The 18,954-nt window shown below is 37.3% G+C and overlaps 2 protein-coding genes across 5 annotated transcripts in view; one reads left to right on the top strand and one right to left on the bottom strand.

The window, feature by feature from the left end:
- Positions 1 to 18,954, top strand: part of taf3 (TAF3 RNA polymerase II, TATA box binding protein (TBP)-associated facto) — a 996,662-nt gene that overhangs the window by 319,447 nt on the left and 658,261 nt on the right. The gene's annotated exons all lie outside the window — the stretch shown is intronic.
- vezt (vezatin, adherens junctions transmembrane protein) overlaps positions 691 to 18,954 on the bottom strand; it is a 28,841-nt gene continuing 10,577 nt past the window's right edge. For 2 of the 4 annotated variants that reach the window (XM_079817186.1, XM_079817185.1), the window contains exons 4-12: positions 18,564 to 18,748; positions 18,202 to 18,483; positions 15,313 to 15,462; positions 15,058 to 15,205; positions 12,178 to 12,506; positions 11,700 to 11,893; positions 9,454 to 9,548; positions 5,699 to 5,903; positions 691 to 2,930 (exon numbers count right to left, since the gene is read on the bottom strand). In XM_079817186.1, the coding sequence (XP_079673312.1) occupies positions 2,416 to 2,930; positions 5,699 to 5,903; positions 9,454 to 9,548; positions 11,700 to 11,893; positions 12,178 to 12,506; positions 15,058 to 15,205; positions 15,313 to 15,462; positions 18,202 to 18,483; positions 18,564 to 18,748 (2,103 nt within the window). In that variant the 3' untranslated portion in view covers positions 691 to 2,415. The remainder of the gene's footprint in view (positions 2,931 to 5,698; positions 5,904 to 9,453; positions 9,549 to 11,699; positions 11,894 to 12,177; positions 12,507 to 15,057; positions 15,206 to 15,312; positions 15,463 to 18,201; positions 18,484 to 18,563; positions 18,749 to 18,954) is intronic. The other 2 variants (XM_079817188.1, XM_079817187.1) reach the window with 1 other exon arrangement.

Genomic DNA, 18,954 nt, shown 5'->3' with positions numbered 1-18,954 from the left:
CTGTCGAGAGCCTCCAGAAAAGTAATCTAATTCATATTCATGAACACGTGCGTACGTTAATTGGCCAGCTGACTAGTGCGTTCTGCCTCTTAGCCAATCAGATAGACCCAATGGGCAAACGTCAATTATGATGATAAATATTCAAAAATCAATCCATTGACATTGTGGAGTTTGTAACGTAGCGAGCGGAATATTAATGAAGGAACCCCATTCAGAGAAAATGTTTGATAAAGTGCAGGTTTATTATTGAAATATCTTAAATATTTATTCATGTTCTAAAGTAGCTATAATGTGTAACCTACGTAAGAGTTTTGAGCCATCATAATGTCTATAGGACTCGTACCTTAACTAATTTAATTAGTGATAGGATTTATGCATGTGCAATTTAGTACACAATGTTCTTTACTGCGCCTTTTGTGTACATCTCAAGAAGGTGATGTCTGGGTCGTATTTCACACTGAAACAATAATATATATACACATATAAATTATATATATATTATTATTTTTTTTGCCACAACATGCACATTTCCTCCAAATCTCATAATCTATTATATTGTCCAGTAGATGGCAGAAACTTTCCTCAAGTAGTCTAATGTTTCTTTTATGTAGTAGTACAGCAATACTTTAACTGTGCACAGAAGTCTATTATTAGTGTGAAACTGCATTAAGTCACCAAAAACAAACACATATATGTACATGTACTTTATTTCACAAATGAAATGCAAGATTGCCACTTTTGGAGTGAGGGAAAACTTGAACCTTTAGAAAAGGCAAAACTGGTGTTGAATGAGGACAAACACAAAGACAGTCTCAGCCATGGCCAAGACGATTGTTTGAGTCTTGACATCATGCATATATGCATGGGGGGAAATTAATGATGAACACTAGACATAAAAACATAATACAATTCACACACAAACGTTATATCTAAGGTTTTGCTTTCTGGTCTTATTAACATAGTCATTGACATTCTAAGTCTCATTATAACATTTAACTGTAGTTGTAAAGTGCAACAGTCCTTACAAGGGAAATTTGTTTAAGGCAAGTTAAACTGTAGCTTGGTACCTTTTCAACAGTGTTAAGAGTTAAAAGAGGGTTTAAGTTAAAACTGGGTTTTGTATTTAAGGACGGAGCGGTCTTGATCATTATTTGAGCAAATCTTTAAATCAGTATTTGGTACTTTAATACGGAGAAAAAGAGAAAATCCAATCAGCCAGTTGAAAAGCTGGAAACTGGTAACAAGTATATTTTAAAACTCTTCAAATGACTTTGAAGCAATAACCTTGCGATGGTCACAGTGGTGAAACGCCAGCTGTGTCTGAGCAGAAACTGTCAAAGTTTGATGAATAAATCAAATCAGGGCAGCAATTTATTTCCCTAAAGAACCGCCTCACAAAAACAAACATACAAAAAGGAGGCTTCACTTCAGGAGAGATAGTGTATTTTCGAAGACAACATACCAGCTGCGACCTAGTAGGATGTCAGCATTACCTTTGCTTTTTGTAATTAATGGTGTGAATCTCATGCACGGGTCATATTTCACCCCAAAAAGAGAAAAGGAAGCCTATTTTTGGTGAAATTAAGATTGTGCATTATTTACTTGATATGATTTACCCAAATGCTCATTAACGAATTGTGGGGGAAAAAATTGCAATATGAAAAAAAAAGAAATTCTCAACGCAACTCAAAATAATAATAAAAAAACAGTCATTACCATTACTCTTATTGTCATAACCACCATTAAAAAGAAGTAAAACGTTTATTAGTGTAATAGGGGAAAAAAACTCTATAGTATGGAGGAGAAAAAACGTATTGCCATTACTGAAGAAAAAAAATTATAATGATAAGTTATTCTTCTGCATTACACGAAGAAAAGACAACTATTTATTTCACATTGTGGTAATTTTATTGGGGGAAATGTCTTAAAATTAAAATTGTCACGAAAAATCTAAAATAATCTTCATTTTCTTAATACAATTTCTTTTTCCTTTTAATTTCGGGGTCAAATATGACTCAGACAAGTTCTTGATGTGCGGGCTTTGTGAGATTCACCCAATATAATTGTCTTTTTAGGCATTTTTAAGAACTTGTTTTGGTTATTTTGTGTGGAACCTCTGTTACAGTGAATAAAACCGGGACATGGCCAGAATGTGAGATTGTGTTAGTGTGCGTTTAGGTTTTTGTCTGTTATTTTGAGTACTAGCATGTGCCAGTCTGTACCTGAGGCCTGTCATGAGGAGAGTGGACATGGGATGTCACATGAAACATAAATCCCCCAACACACACGCTCACACAAATATACACACTTTAAAACCGAGACGCACACACACCAGTTACATCCGATGATGTCTGTGACCTGAAATCAAGCTCAATAAATACAACCAAAAAAGATGAGAATAAATATCCTCCTTTTTCAGTCCTCCTCAGTAGCTCTCGTCTGCAGTGATGTCACTTCCTCTTCCTCCTCCGAGTCCCCATAGGTGCATTCCTGCATGTGTGCGAACGTATGCGAGCGAGCTGCTACCTGGGCGGCCAGGGCGGAACTGAAACTGATCGCTTCTGAGCCATGCAGTTCTGTCAATCTGTCAATCACAGAGAGGGTGGGCACTCGGGGTGTGAGTGGGTGTGTCCCATCGTGCTCGTCATCTATGAGTCCATCTGATTGGAAGAGCAGCGTTTCCTCTGCGGTCTCCTCACCGCCGTCTTTAGCTGCCGCAGTTACATCAGAATCTCCACAGCAAAATTCAGTCACAGAATCTTGTTCTCCTTCCGCCCCACTCAGAATTTCAGTCTGCCGCTCGCTTTCATTCTCCTCTCCTTGTTGGGAGACATGGTTGCCTGTGGTAGTCATGGACTCCACTAAAATATGTGGCTCTAAAGAGTTTGTGTCTGTTTCTGATGTGTCCTTAGCAAACGGAGCCAGAGCAGCTAGAAGGACAAAAATACATTGAAAAAGGATTTAGTGTTGGGAAAGACAAACAAAAATTGTACAAGTCATTTAAAACTTAGCCGTAGTTTAGAGAAGCTAAGCTAACTACACTTAATATCTTTATTATAATACCTTTCATGTCATGTGAGCTGTTTGGGAATGTAAAAGGTCAGCAAAGTTTCAAAGATTAAAGTGCACGAAAAATGGAATGAATGTCTCCTAAAAGAAAGAACCAATTCTGAACTGAAAAGAGTCATCAGTAATTCCAGTCTTGCACGAATTCCAGCCTGCACGAACCTGCATATTTTTTCCCTCAAATTTGCATAATGCCAGCCTATGGCGAACAAAGTCCACTTTGGCCCGCCCTCAAGCACTGTAGTTATAGCTGAAGCCTGGAAGAGTTTGGTTTTTGTGTTGTCAACAGGTCGAGGAGAAGGTGCTTCTTTCTAGTGTTTCATTAGACTCGAATTGATATGGTAAAACCAACCCATGGTTACTATTCGTATCAAGCACTGAATAAGTAGAAAATTGAGATACGGTAATGGACGTTTCGTCTCGGACACACGCTGTAAACGGTAGACCAATCACAAGAGTAAGCTCTCGGAGAGGAGGGGTTTAGAGAGACTTTATCGAAACTCCTTTATCGAACTCTTTCAGATTCTGTGAAAAAAGCGGTGATGCTGCAATGTATATTACGAGAAAATGAAAGTTTTTTTAACAATAGACGCTATTGTAAGAGACTCCAAAACAAAATTAGGAACTTTTGAAATAGCATAATAGGGGCACTTGAAAATATGAAAATGAAAGCTAATTTCAAAAATAAAATAGAATCTTACTGCATGATTGAGCCTTTAGAATGCAGTTAGAATGGCCCTAAAATACAAGATATTGAGGCAAAAATGCCCCTGTACGAGTTGTCGCCTCATATTTATATCATATGATATAGTTAAGCAATATCACACAAGTGACGTTTTTATCCCGAATAGCACGAGTGCAAATGTGATACTGATTTTACACAACAGTTCAATAAATAAGATGTTAACATTGTGTTATATTTTAGACACATTATTGTCTGTTTGTGTCAAAGACAATATTACATATAAAGCCACAGCAGAACAAATGTGTGTCTCCAAGCAACACTGTGGTATTTCTGAATGAATTCGCATTTCGAGTGAACCAATGATGGGTCATTCCTAAATGAATCAGCCGTTTGAACCAATCAAATGAATGAATGACTCATTTAGAATTTTACCGCCACCTACTGGCAGTTTTAGTTTATTTTTTAGAGAATCCTTTCATTAAAGGTCCTTTTTTTCCTGTTTTTTTGAAGCTTTGATTGTGTTTACAGTGTGCAATATAACATGTGTTCATGTTTTGCGTGTAAAAAAAAAAAAACTGTATTTTTCACACAATTTACTTATCTGTATACCGCTGTTTTCACTGTCCTAAAAACGGCTTGATGATTTCCTTATTCTATGAAGTCCCTTCTTCAGAAATACGTAACGAGTTCTGATTGTGCCAGCGGTTCCCGTGTTGTGATTCGACAGCAGCTTAGCGCACGTTGCCCGGAAAGGTCATGCCTCTTACCATAACGGGGAGATGCATGTGCTCAAAGTACAGCGTCCCTGAAGGCCAAACAAAGGTGATTTGACTCCCGGATGAAAATAACAGCGTCTCGACCGGTCTCGACGACATGGCGACAAACGCAACCGAACGCAACACTTCCTCTTCTCCACGAGGGAGCAACAAGACCACGCCCCCTTTTTCGCGTATTCTTGTGGGCGGAGGATAGTCAACAAACTGTTCTACTGACGTCATTAAAGCAGGATGTACAGGGATGTAGTCCAAACCGGCCGTTCGCTGTAGGCTTTGAAAGGAAACTTCTGTTAAATAAAATATCTCGCTTGGCATTGAACTTTGAGCTTTATCATTTTACAGGTATTATTTATGCTCTAACAGCAACATTACACACTAACTAAAGTTTGAAAAATGGGATCATGAAGAACAGGACCTTTAAAAAAAATGTCATATTCCATATTAATAAAAAAACAAAACAATTAAAAGGTATATATAACCCAAAAATTCTGTCATTTACTCACCCTCATGGCTATATTCAATCAAATATATTTCTTTTTTTAAAGCTACTTTTTGTAATGGCTTTTTGATGCTTTTCTCATTTAACACAATGACTTTAAATTATCTTTTGGGGGTAATTTCTCAGCCGAATTTGATGTGAGATTAATTTGTGATTAATTTGATTTTAAAAAATGACAGCCCGTATATACAGTATATATAAGTTACAATATAAAAATAATATTAAAATAACACATTTGAATAAATATTTCAAGAAAAATAGCTTTGAAATGATTCGCTTGGCTGGTTAGTTGGCTGCTAAAAGTATCGCTTTCCTTTTGTAGCCATTCAAAAGTAACTTTGCATAACAAATGATTTATTTTTCAAGCTAATTATATTCACATCTCAAATATTTAAATTACATCATAGTCGACGTTTTGCAAGTGGCCAATTTTCCTTAACTGGTCTTAAAGGATTAAAAGGAAATTTAACGTCACATTACACACAGTTGTGAGTGAAGGGTTTTGAACCCGTTCGCTGAAATGAACCGTTACATGAACTCACTAAAACAGTTAAATTCACTTAAAATCAATCTGCTTTTATAACGGTACTTATGAGAGAGAATACTATAATACAGTCAAATATTAAACTCTGTTGTATGACAGAAGCAAGTATGTGTTTGTGCATGTAGTACCCTGATCACTGAACAGCAGAAGCTTGCGTTTGTCTCTCTCTCCATCTGACGTTCGGATCCCCAGGACGGATTTCAGCTCGAGTAAAACACGCCTCGATTCCTCGCGCTCATGACGTTGGCGCTCCTGTTCCCACGGCGACAGCATGTCTGCGGCCCCTCTCCACTCCGTCTCAGAGTCCGAGTCTGAGACATATGCTTCCAGTTCCTGGCCAAGAAAAGCAACTTTTTAAATCCCAACTAAGCTAACCACAACATACATAGATTATGCATATTGCTGCACATGCGCTAATAACAGCACTGAAAACTTAGCAGTTTGTTTTGCTTTGTTCCACAATTTACATCTGTTAAATCCTGTTGATGAAAATGTTGATGATATCAATAATAAGCACTATACTTACAAACAATAAGCAACTGAACTAAATTTGGACAAAAATATGAGGGCTACTTGTTTGTCATGCCTGGAGTTTATGGCTTTTATGCGTCAATGAGAAATAAGACATGTCCACAACAAAGAAAAAAAAATCTAAATAAAATCACAACAAATGTAGTCTTTGTATTCATGTTGGTTGGTAATAATTTCTTAATTATTAATTTTTTTTAAAGAAAAGGTTTGAAATATAAATACATTTCAAGGTAAAGTGTTTTTAGTACATTAATTCATAAATCAATCAAATATCATGAAAGGATTCAGAATGTTGAGATTATATTTTTTGGGAGCTGCACCACTTGCTGCACTATTATAATTTAATCATCAAATTATTTAATATTTTATGACACACTGAGGGCCTCTCTATGATATGATCTCTTGTTATATGCATGTTTCTGCATGTTGGTCATACAACATGACTTTGACTTGGCATGCAAATGTTTTTCAAATATTAATAAGCAGTATTATTAAAATCAGCAAATTATTTATATAAAAATACATTTTTTTATAAAATATATACAAAAATACTTAAGATTTTCTTTTGAAGATTTTTTTTGAAGAAGAGTTTATCATCATTGTTATTATAATATCGGGAAAAAATATCTAAATGAATTTTTAAACAGATATATATATATAAAAAAAAAAACAATAAAAAAAAAATCACAGAACTGTATTCAAGTCATTGTATGAATTAATTGCATTTTTATTCTATGGATAAAATGAGCGTCATGTCATTGACTCATATCAACTGATGAATGATGAATAATAATAGTGCCATTTGCCTTAACAAACATCAATAATAATAATAACTAGATTAAAAAGTTTGTCGAGACAAACTTTAAGTTGGCTTGGGAAGTTGACCAGAAGGTTTGAAAAAGCTTTTTAAAAAGTTTAAAATTTTCAGTTTAAAGTAGTTTAAAAGGTTGACTGTTTTGAAGTTAATACAGTCTATCAGAAGATAGATAGATAGATAGATAGATAGATAGATAGATAGATAGATTAACACAGTTTACCTTGCTTTACCCAGCTCTAGTATGATTTACCCCAGTTTACCCCGTGCTAGTATGATTTACCCCAGTTTACCCAGTTCTAGTATGATTTACCCCAGTTTACCCAGCTCTAGTATGATTTACCCCAGTTTACCCAGCTCTAGTATGATTTACCCCAGTTTACCCTGCTCTAGTATGATTTACCCCAGTTTACCCAGCTCTAGTATGATTTACCCCAGTTTACCCAGCTCTAGTATGATTTACCCCAGTTTACCCCGCTCTAGTATGATTTGCCCCAGTTTACCCCGCTCTAGTTTACCCTGTGCTAGTATGATTTACCCCAGTTTACCCCGCTCTATTATGATTTACCCCAGTTTACCCCGCTCTATTATGATTTACCCCAGTTTACCCCGCTCTAGTATGATTTACCCCAGTTTACCCAGCTCTATTATGATTTACCCCAGTTTACCCCGCTCTAGTTTACCCTGTGCTAGTATGATTTACCCCAGTTTACCCAGTTCTAGTATGATTTACCCCAGTTTACCCAGCTCTAGTATGATTTACCCCAGTTTACCCAGCTCTAGTATGATTTACCCCAGTTTACCCAGCTCTAGTATGATTTACCCCAGTTTACCCCGCTCTAGTATGATTTACCCCAGTTTACCCCGCTCTAGTATGATTTACCCCAGTTTACCCAGCTCTAGTATGATTTACCCCAGTTTACCCAGCTCTAGTATGATTTACCCCAGTTTACCCAGCTCTATTATGATTTACCCCAGTTTACCCCGCTCTAGTTTACCCTGTGCTAGTATGATTTACCCCAGTTTACCCCGCTCTATTATGATTTACCCCAGTTTACCCCGTGCTAGTATGATTTACCCCAGTTTACCCAGTTCTAGTATGATTTACCCCAGTTTACCCCGCTCTATTATGATTTACCCCAGTTTACCCCGTGCTAGTATGATTTACCCCAGTTTACCCAGTTCTAGTATGATTTACCCCAGTTTACCCCGCTCTATTATGATTTACCCCAGTTTACCCCGTGCTAGTATGATTTACCCCAGTTTACCCAGCTCTAGTATGATTTACCCCAGTTTACCCAGCTCTAGTATGATTTACCCCAGTTTACCCCGCTCTAGTATGATTTACCCCAGTTTACCCCGTGCTAGTATGATTTACCCCAGTTTACCCCGTGCTAGTATGATTTACCCCAGTTTACCCAGCTCTAGTATGATTTGCCCCAGTTTACCCCGCTCTAGTTTACCCTGTGCTAGTATGATTTACCCCAGTTTACCCCGCTCTAGTATGATTTACCCCAGTTTACCCCGCTCTATTATGATTTACCCCAGTTTACCCAGCTCTAGTATGATTTACCCCAGTTTACCCCGCTCTAGTTTACCCTGTGCTAGTATGATTTACCCCAGTTTACCCAGCTCTATTATGATTTACCCCAGTTTACCCCGCTCTAGTTTACCCTGTGCTAGTATGATTTACCCCAGTTTACCCAGCTCTATTATGATTTACCCCAGTTTACCCCGCTCTAGTTTACCCTGTGCTAGTATGATTTACCCCAGTTTACCCAGCTCTAGTATGATTTACCCCAGTTTACCCAGCTCTAGTATGATTTACCCCAGTTTACCCCGCTCTAGTATAATTTTATTTTGGTTTAGATTAGAAATATTAGATAGAACGGAAGTTTGAGTCTCAGTTGATTAGAAATAGTAGTTCATAGAATGGCAGCTTCTTTGAGTCTAATGGGCTTCAGTGTTTAGATTTGAATTTTTGTCAGTTGGAGTTTGAACAGTCTTGGCTCATCTGAACATTCCGTCAATGAAAGTCAATGGGATTTTTTTGAGTTTTGATCGTCATTTTTAGGAAAACCGTGAGTCGGATCAGTTAGAAAAGATATAGCATACCGAGTCAGACTAGTTTGAAGGTCTGAGCCGAGTTTGGAGTATGTGGAGTTAAAGCTCTAGGAGGAGATAGAGTTGTAAATTTGAGTAAGAAATATAATAATAATAAAAATAAGTTTAAATAGGATTTCAGTAAGTTGGCTCTCCCAAGCCAACTTAATAATAATAATAATAATAATAATAGAGATGCTAATACTTCTCTCATGCTTTAAAAAACAAACACACACACACACACACACACACACACACACACACACACACACACACACACACACACACACACACACACACACACACACACACACACACACACACACACACACACACACACACACACACACACACACACACACACACACACACACACACACACACACACACACACACACACACACACACACACACACACACACACACACACAGTACCTGTTCCTCAGGCACAGGGTCTCTGTCCTGTATGTGTGTAATGGGGGCAGGAGGGGGATCTGGGGCAGCTGTTTCCTCTGGCTGATTTGAACTCTCTGAGGAACACACACAAATACACAGTATCCTGCTAATGTGTCTCCTTTCAACACAAAAAAATTCAACAAAACGATATGGGACAAATTCAGTTTCTCGATTCATGACGCACTAAAATATATAGGAATCGAATGTCGCTTGATGCGGTAATGTTATTATTGTGATGTTCTGCCCAATGTTCTAATGTTCTGTTAATACATCACAACATTATAATGTAAATTATGAAATATGGGGGGGGGGGGGGGTCCCTGAAAACAGATGAAATCTTTGCTATAATCTAGTCCTAAAAAAGTACAATTTTGGCATATATGGATAAAAAAAGGGCATTAAAAGGTCATATTTTATCTGCTGCATACTCTGTTACCTGCAGAAATTGTGCAGAGTAATAAAGGTATTCTGTTAAAAATAGCTTCTGTTGTTTGGCACGTTTGTTAGTAGACGTGCAAAAATACATGAAAGAACTGCACAGCTGAACTTTGACCTTCCTACAGTAAAAGCACCAGCCCTGAGAAGTGTCATCATATAAAGCTGGGTGCCATGCGACCAATGATTTCATTGTGCATTGTGGCCTAATTCTGTAAAGGACATCACTCACCCCATCCCTCTCTCTCTGTTTTTTTTTACCCTCCAACTTCCCTAAAGATCCCTAAAATAACTGAAGGGAGGGAAATCGGTCGAATAAGGAACTCTAAAAATACTCCTAAGACACACACTGTTACGCACAAAGGGTGACGCACCAATTATATGGTGAGGACTTCAGTAAGAGAGCTCGTATACACATATATGGTCATGCTACAGGCATATCACAAGGCTCTCTAGAATAATTGATTGTGATTGGTCAATTCTGTGTTTTTACCGGTCAATTGTTTCTGCAGTGAAATATTTTTCTATAATAACCACATGACTGATAATATCCAGCTGACTATAAAATTATAATACCCATTCTAGGGCTGGGCGATATGGCCAAAAAAAATGATCACGATAAAATCATATCAGTCGATATCAATATCTTTCAAGTTTAAAGGGCGATTTTTGCTCCTACGTGAGAGTTGTAGAAACCAAACCGTTAATTGTGATTTTAGACTACTTTTTGATATGAATATTCCACATTTTTGCCATAATACCATTGTGCAGTTCAAGGGCGGACTGGCACCGTGGTGCATAAACATTATATCGAACATTTATCAAACTTTTGTTATAACTGAATCAAGGAAAATTATCATTGTAGCACCCAGCCTTAATGCATTCTATTGTCTTACGGTCATTTTTGACCCATTTATGATACCAACATTAACTAATATTTATGTCAACATGACCTAATAATAATAATATTATATAAAATTTATATCATATGATGTACTGTAGTTATTTTACAATATAACAAGCAAGAGTGACGTTTTTTCCAAATATCAGCACGATTGCAAATGTGATATTTTATACAACTGTTAAATGAACAATAAGTTAACATTGTGAGTTACATTTGACATCTATCAGAACCAGCATTAAGTTCTTGAGCAGTTTGAGCTACAGTAGCTCATCTGTTTGATCGGACCACACAGGCCAGCCTTCGCTTCCCGCGTGCATCAATGAGCCTTGGCCGCACATGACCCTGTCGTCGGTTCACCATTGATCCTTTCTTGGAGCACTCTTGATAGATACTGACCACTGCAGACCGGGAACACCCCACAAGAGCTGCAGTTTTGGAGATGCTCTGACCCAGTCGTCTAGCCATCACAATTTGGCCCCTGCCAAACTCGCTCAAATCCTTACGCTTGCCCATTTTTCCTGCGTCTAACACATCAACTTTGAGGACAAAATGTTCACTTGCTGCCTAATATATTCCATGGTGAGTACAGAATTATAAAATTTTTACATTTAGGTGAACTCCTCCTGTAAAAGGAACCTTTTACCAAAATCATGAGTTTGTACTAATGTAAAATGTCTCAAATTTTACCCAAGAATCACAAATTGGTGTTGTTTGTTTGTTTGGACTATACTATACTAAAAACCAAACTGAATTTAAATATTCGCAAAAATGTTCAGAAAAACTAATTAGAGCAAAATGAAACTAACAAAATAGTGGTTCATTCAGATTCCAAAAGGAGCGGCGCAGCAGCAGAGTGCTGTGATTGGTTGAGAGGATGACCTCTGACCTGGGGGGCTGGAGACCCGGCGTAGCATGCGGTCGACCTGCGAGAGCGTGTCATCCCAGCAGCAGGTGCTGGCCTGCATGTGTGGCTGCACCAGCTGCAGACGTTCCCTCAGCTCCTGATATCCCGCGCACGTCATCTCCTCCGTCTCTTTAGCAACCATTAACTTTTCCAAATCATCCTCCAGAATTATGACCCTAGGAGAAATTAAACCGTTGTGATAAAAAAAAGTGTGTTAACCAGTGTGTTTGTGCACCCTAGGACATTTTTTTTATCGTTTTTGTATTCCGTATTAAAATTGAGTAAATCAATTGCCATTGTTTCAGATCTTCTTATATTTTAGTGAATTTTAAAATATAGAAAAAAGTGCATTTTTAGAATTAAATGATTAAATAAAATAAAAAATTGTGACTTAAAATAGTTCTAATAAATAAGATAAAAAAAATTCTATAAACAATGAAACTACCTAACAGGTACATACTCGTTTAAAAGTGTTTTCAGGTGAAGTTGTAAACTGCGGACAGACGTGTGCAGAGAATTGAGCTCTCTACACTTCTGTCGAGCCCGTCCGTTTCTTCCTGAGGCCAGCGACTGGTGCTGCGTCTCAAAGTAGCGATGGAAATCAAAGCTGCGCTGAAGATCAACAAGGCAGCCGGCCAGGGTGCGATGGAGAGAGTCCGTAATCAAAGGGACGCTGCTGTATGTGAGGGGGCGGGACCTGGAGTCTAGCTCCTCCCTCCCCGGAGACAGCAGGAGAGCTAATCGCCGGAAAAACTCAGAGCTCTGCCCGACCCACAACTGGAACAATGTCTGCAAACCAAGCAATGATTACTGAAGAGAATAGACCTGGGCAATATATTTAAAGGGTTAGTTCACCCAAAAATGAAAATTCTGTCATTAATTACTCACCCTCATGTCGTTCGACACCCGTAAGACCTCCGTTCATCTTCGGAACACAAATGAAGATATTTTTGTTGAAAGCTGATGGCTGAGAAAGGCTTCTGATAGGCCTCCATTGGCATTCAGTACATTTATAATCCCAAGACGCATAAAAGGCACTTAAAACGTCGTTACAAAGTCCATCTCACCACAGTGACTCTACAATCATTTTACGATGCGACGACAATAGTTTTTGTGTGCAAAAAAAAATCTAAATAACACCTTTATCCAACTTGTTCTTGTCTTCCGTGTGTGCCTCCACGACGCATGCGCGAGAATATGACGCAGATCCGGCGTTCGGACACATGACCCAGAAGCGATTTGTTTACAAGCAGAGGAAGACGCGCGTGTCTAAGCTGTTGAATTCTACATTGATCGTGCTTTAGGTCTCGGCGTAGTTCTCAAAATGGGGTTAAAGTGTGCATTTCATGGATTCCCGAAAGCCGGCGCTACGTCATATTCTCGCGCATGCGTCGTGGAGGCACACACGGAAGACAAGGACAAGTTGGATAAAGGTGTTATTTTGATTTTTTTGGCGCACAAACACTATTGTCGTCGCATCGTAAAATTATTGTAGAGCCACTGTGGTGAGATGGACTTTGTAACGACGTTTTAAGTGCCTTTTATGGGTCTTGGGAGTGTAAATGTACTGAATGCCAATGGAGGCCTATCTGAAGCCTTTCTCAGCCATCAGCTTTCAACTAAAATATCTTCATTTGTGTTCCGAATATGAACAGAGGTCTTACGGGTGTCGAACGACATGAGGGTGAGTAATTAATGACAGAATTTTCATTTTTGGGTGAACTAACCCTTTAATATAGTTGCAATGATCTTGTCAATGCAATGAAAAGAAGCATTACGAATATTGTACGGATAATGTGCCTTTTATTTCACCATTAGGTTTCCTAAACATGTCGTGGAATAGATTTGTGCCTCCTTCTTGTGTCACGACTCACAGAAACCACAGCAAAAAAGGTTTGATTAATTTCTTTGACTTTGCCTGATCCATTTCAATCATTTAATCCAAATAATAATTCAACCACGTCATGAACCAAAAATATTGACAGAAGTCCCAGCATACCATATAATGTGATTTTAAATGTTTCATGAAAAATATATGTAGGTATTTATTGATATTTATTACTTTAAATAATACAAATTTAAAAAACTATTACTACTTATTTTAATATAATAATATAATGAATATAATATAATATTTACTATATTATTGAATATAACAGGGCTCGACATTAAGCCTTTTTCAAGCATAAAAAATATGCTTGTCCGGAATTTTTTGTGTGTGTTGTAAATATAATTTATTCTGTAGCAATATTCTTATTCAGAAGTGTTCAATCAGCTTTGACGTATTTGTGATAATTTTACCTTTTATTAAGGGCCTTTTCCCCTAATCTTATATAGGCTATGCTTCAGCTTTAATTTTATGTTGTTAAATTTGATCAATACATTAAATTAGAAAAAGACACTATAGGGCTGTTAGCAATCAAATTAAATAATGTACACTGAAAATTACAACTGCATTAAATAATGTTATGAGATTATTTTAAATATTTTTTGAATACACAAATAAGAAATGTTGGAAAGGATGTTTAAACATTAAACTTAACCGCCAGTAGGTGGCGGCAGGTGACCGTCTGAATGATTCGTTGAAACGGCTGATTCATTCAAGAATGAGGCAGTCGTTTATGAATAGGCCATTGAATCTTTGATTCAACCGATTCATTCAAAACACTGAATCATTCAGTAACACACCGTTACTGCGAGATGCGTTATGGTTCTGCTGAGATCTTTGTTTGGAACCATTTTCGCAGCTAAAATAGAACAAAAACAATCAATATTGCATCTAAAATGTAAGTGACAATGTTAACGAATTGTTTATGGAACTGGCGTATGAAATCAGTGTCACATTTTCAATCGTGATGGATGGTATGATTTGAGTGTTGTGTGATATTGCGTGTTGTGTAACTGTATCATATGTTATAAATATAAAAACTTTTACTGCAGTATGTTAACAGCGTTTCTGTGTGTTAACATACTGCAGTATTATATTCAATTTCTCCCCAAGAGTCAACAGCTCAACCTTGTTACTGTCAGTTCATTATACATGATATATTATTATCCACTATCGATCGCCACTTACACTAAATGAATGCAGAATAATTCTTGCATTTTGGTGATTCCCTAGTTATTTTTAGTAATTGACATTTTAATCAGGATACTTGTCCGGTCGGGCAAATTCTCTTTCACTTGCCCCTTCAAAAAATCCACTTGTCCAGGACAAGCGTTAATGTCGAGCCCTGTCTAATATAATATAATTATTACCGCTGTCAAATCGATTAGTCGTGATTAAATCGCATCTAACATAGTTATTGAGTACGTATAAATATAGTGCAAGTTTCTGTACCTTGAGTGCAGGCAGGCTGTAATCATTGGTCAGTTCTTGCGCTTGCTCATCAGAAAGATGCTCCACCCCCAGACCAAGACCTAGCTCTCTGATCGGCACGGTGGACACATAGTTGGTGACATTGTCGATCTCTGAGTTCAGCGGAAATGTAAAACATAGTCAAGGACTCAACCACTAAGGATCCAAGTGAATTAAATGTTTAGAAATCGTAATGTAAAAGCAACTGATCGCTGCGATGCTGTTGGATCAGGATATGATTTGAGCATGATGCATGTGGCGAGGCGAGAGGTTCGGAATGCGCAGCGAAGACTCTGATAGGCCGCCTTCCGTAGACCAATCAGCTGCTGACTCCGAAGCTGTCCCGCCCTGTTAAAGGGACAGGCGCCACTCACCCTGTCGAGTAAACTTGACAAGTGAAATGTGATCCAACTGTGCAGACGTCCGAGAACCATCAGGGCAGACACACATCACATACAACACGTATAATACTACTAGACTGACACTATGTTACAATGTAGCATGTAACACAAAAATAACGACAAACTAAGACACCTACACTACCATTCAAAAGATTTTTTGAAAGAAGTCTCTTCTGCTCACCGAGGCTGCATCTATTTAAATCAATATAGTAAGACAGTACAATTGTGAAATATTATTACATTATTAATCTAAAGTAACCAAAATGGTGTAGCAACTCATAATGTTATAACGGCACATAATGTAATAAGTATTACATTATTATTGTAATAAAATGTTCATAATGTAATTATTTTCTCAAAATGTAATAAAATCTTGAGCTCATAAATGTAATAAAAAAATATACATTATGAGAAATGTATTACATTATAAACTCACCAAAAATGTCAAATATTTTCTTTATTGTAATAGCTTTTAAAACATTTTTTTTAAAAAGCTATTAAAAACTGCGAAATGCAACAATTAAATATGTATGCAATTATTATTATTATTATTAATAAACAAAGCAATTAGTATTCCTTTACAGTACATTTAAAAAAATCTGAGTTCTAAAAAGTTTGGATTTAGATTTTTAAAATGTACTGTAAAGGAATACCAATGCTTTATGTTTAATATTATTAATAATAATTGCATGAATATTTAACTCTGTTGCATTTCACAGGTAGTTTAAGACTGGCTTTAGATTTGAAAAAAATGTACTGTGAGGGAATACAATTTTTTTATGTTTTAAAAGCTATTTCAATAATGAAAATGTTCCGTGTTTTTGGTGAGTTTATAATAATTTTCTCATAATGCAAAAATTGTTATTACTTTATGAGCTCAAGATTTTTTTACATTGAGAAAATTACTACATTATGAACATTATTATAATAATAATAATAATAATAATAATAATGTAATACTTACCGTATTACATTATGTGCAGTTATTACATTATGAGTTGCTTCAAACAGCCTCAGCCTCAGACTTAAATCAGATTTAATTTATACAAGTATTCATTTTGTTTTATCTTACTGACCCAAACTTTTGAACAGTAGTGTATATTATTAAGAATTATTACACATAACACAGACAGTATCTAGTGAAAGACAAATTACATTCAACATGCATAGCAAACTAAATACACACATACATTATCTATATTTAAACACAGACATAACAGGTTTAAATAGAGGAAATGAGCACATGCCAGTAACTCAAATGCAGGATATAGCGTGTGGAAAATGTCAATTTGTATATAACACATTATTACGAATTAGACATCCACTAATTATGTTAAACGTTAGGTCACCCAAAAATAAGGGTGAGTAATTAATGACAGAAATTTAATTTTTGAATCTATATCTACCTATCCCATTAAACAACGCCGAAGTTTGTTTGTGAAAATGTGCGTAAAATTTCCAGCAATTATTGGAAATATATCGTTTTACTCAGGGCCTAAAATTAACACTGGCAAGCGCCAAATGCAACTAAAAATCTTTTAAGCCTTGCCAATTTAAATGAAGATGTGAAAGGAACTCAATTCATTACTCACACGTTGTGCGGGAAGTTTACTTTAAACATCCATATCGCCCACCCATAAGGCAGATTGCTCAGTTTTTGCAAAAACAGTGTAATGGCCAGTAAAAAAGTATTTATGGCTGATACATTTTCTTAAGTCAGGATTAGCAAAAAGTTTGTTTTAGGCTCTGGTTTTACTTATATATAAAAAAGCTCAAATTAAAAATGCAGGTGTAAACGTAAAGACAGCTTAAACTGTCTAATTTTATCTCATATTTTCACTAAAAAGCGAGGAACATTCAAAACTATAAGACAATGAGTCGTGCAAAATGGAACTGCTTCTCCCAATCAAGTAATAGCACTGCAAATGCAGCAAATAAGCCATCAAAATAAATAAATGAATACAGGATGTATAATGCAAAAATTAAGCGTGTAATATCCTGGATGTTAAAATGCTTTTTCCTATCTCAGGTTAATGTCCATACTATAGAGTCAACTATAAATATACCATTCTTAAAGCTACACTGTGTAACTTTTTTAGTTTATTCTTAGCTAAAAACACTTAGTTCTTTCAAAAATATGTGCTCATTAATGTATATTTACTTCTTTCAAGTAATAAAGTATTCTCGTAAGTTTATAATATGCCATTGAAAATACATACGGGTGAGGGGTTCGAATGTGGGTCGCCATGTTGCCCCTCCATTTTGAAAGTACATTAGCCAAAGAGGGACATACCCGTGAATTCAAGCTTCGCCTTTCGTGTTTTAACACTCGATGACACCGTGTCGAATGTGGACGAGGTAAGCCATGTTAATCTTGGACTAAATCGGCCACCGTAGGAGTTAAAACGAAATTGGAATTGAGAGGAACAGAAACTAATATTCACTGGATGGTCATATACATTTTCACCGCTAAATGGGGGAAAATATCACACAGTGTAGCTTTAAATATGGGTTTTGCTCTGTTTGTTTGATCGATCATGGACAGGACAGGAAAAAGATTTACTCATGAGCGGCACTTCAGCTTTAAACTGGATCACATGCAAAACTAATGCACAAGAATCAATTTCCGATTTTCACACACAAAACAAAATCTAAAGACACTGCTGACATGAACAAACACGTGACTAAAGAGGAAGGGTCCATGTGAGTGTGTTGTGACACTTACAGAGTAAATCCTCGTGAGATGACCTCGGTCTCCTGCATGAGGCGCAGAGATTTGCGAGAGAGACTGGTCAGCGCTCGGCTGTTGTTCACCAAACCCTCCAGCTGGACGGCCAGAGACTGGACGCGGCGCTGTAGAACCGCCTTACGCCACAGAGACAGACCGCGCCACGCACACATAACACACACCAGGACGGCACACAGCCACAGAGCCTGCTCGTGGTCAGGGTACGAAAAGCACAGGCCAAGCAGGACAGCTAGCAGCCCGACCAAAATGGACACATCCCTGTAACAAAGAAACACACCGGTGACATATCAGCCTGATAACGGTAAGGAGTTATTGTTGGTATTGATGTGGCTGTGTACCATAGAGAGGGTGGCGAGAGGTAGCATGGCGCTGGCACAGCAGTGCTGGCACTGGGGCAGACAGTATCAGTGGAGCCCAGAGAGAGAACACTCGGATCCAGAAGCTCAATCAGCTCAACGTCCTCCTGCAACAGCACGTCCTGAGATAACAGACAGCGCAAGGAATACTGGCGGAAGGCAGCGTCCTGTGGGAAAACAAACACAGTTGAACAAAATCTCTCTGCGGCTGCAAATCAAACTAATTATCGGATCATTCGACTGGCTGGCAGCAATATTGGGATTCTGTACTGGAACACACAACAAGACAACATCTTAGTCTCTGAATCTCGGTTTTCTCAGACTCATATTAAAATAATGTGATTAGTATCAGTCAGATCTTATGGAGTTGGAA

This window comes from Gobio gobio (assembly GCF_949357685.1).
Source record: "Gobio gobio genome assembly, chromosome: 5".
NCBI classification, from domain to species: domain Eukaryota; kingdom Metazoa; phylum Chordata; class Actinopteri; order Cypriniformes; family Gobionidae; genus Gobio; species Gobio gobio.
This window is presented reverse-complemented; position numbering and strand designations above follow the sequence as displayed.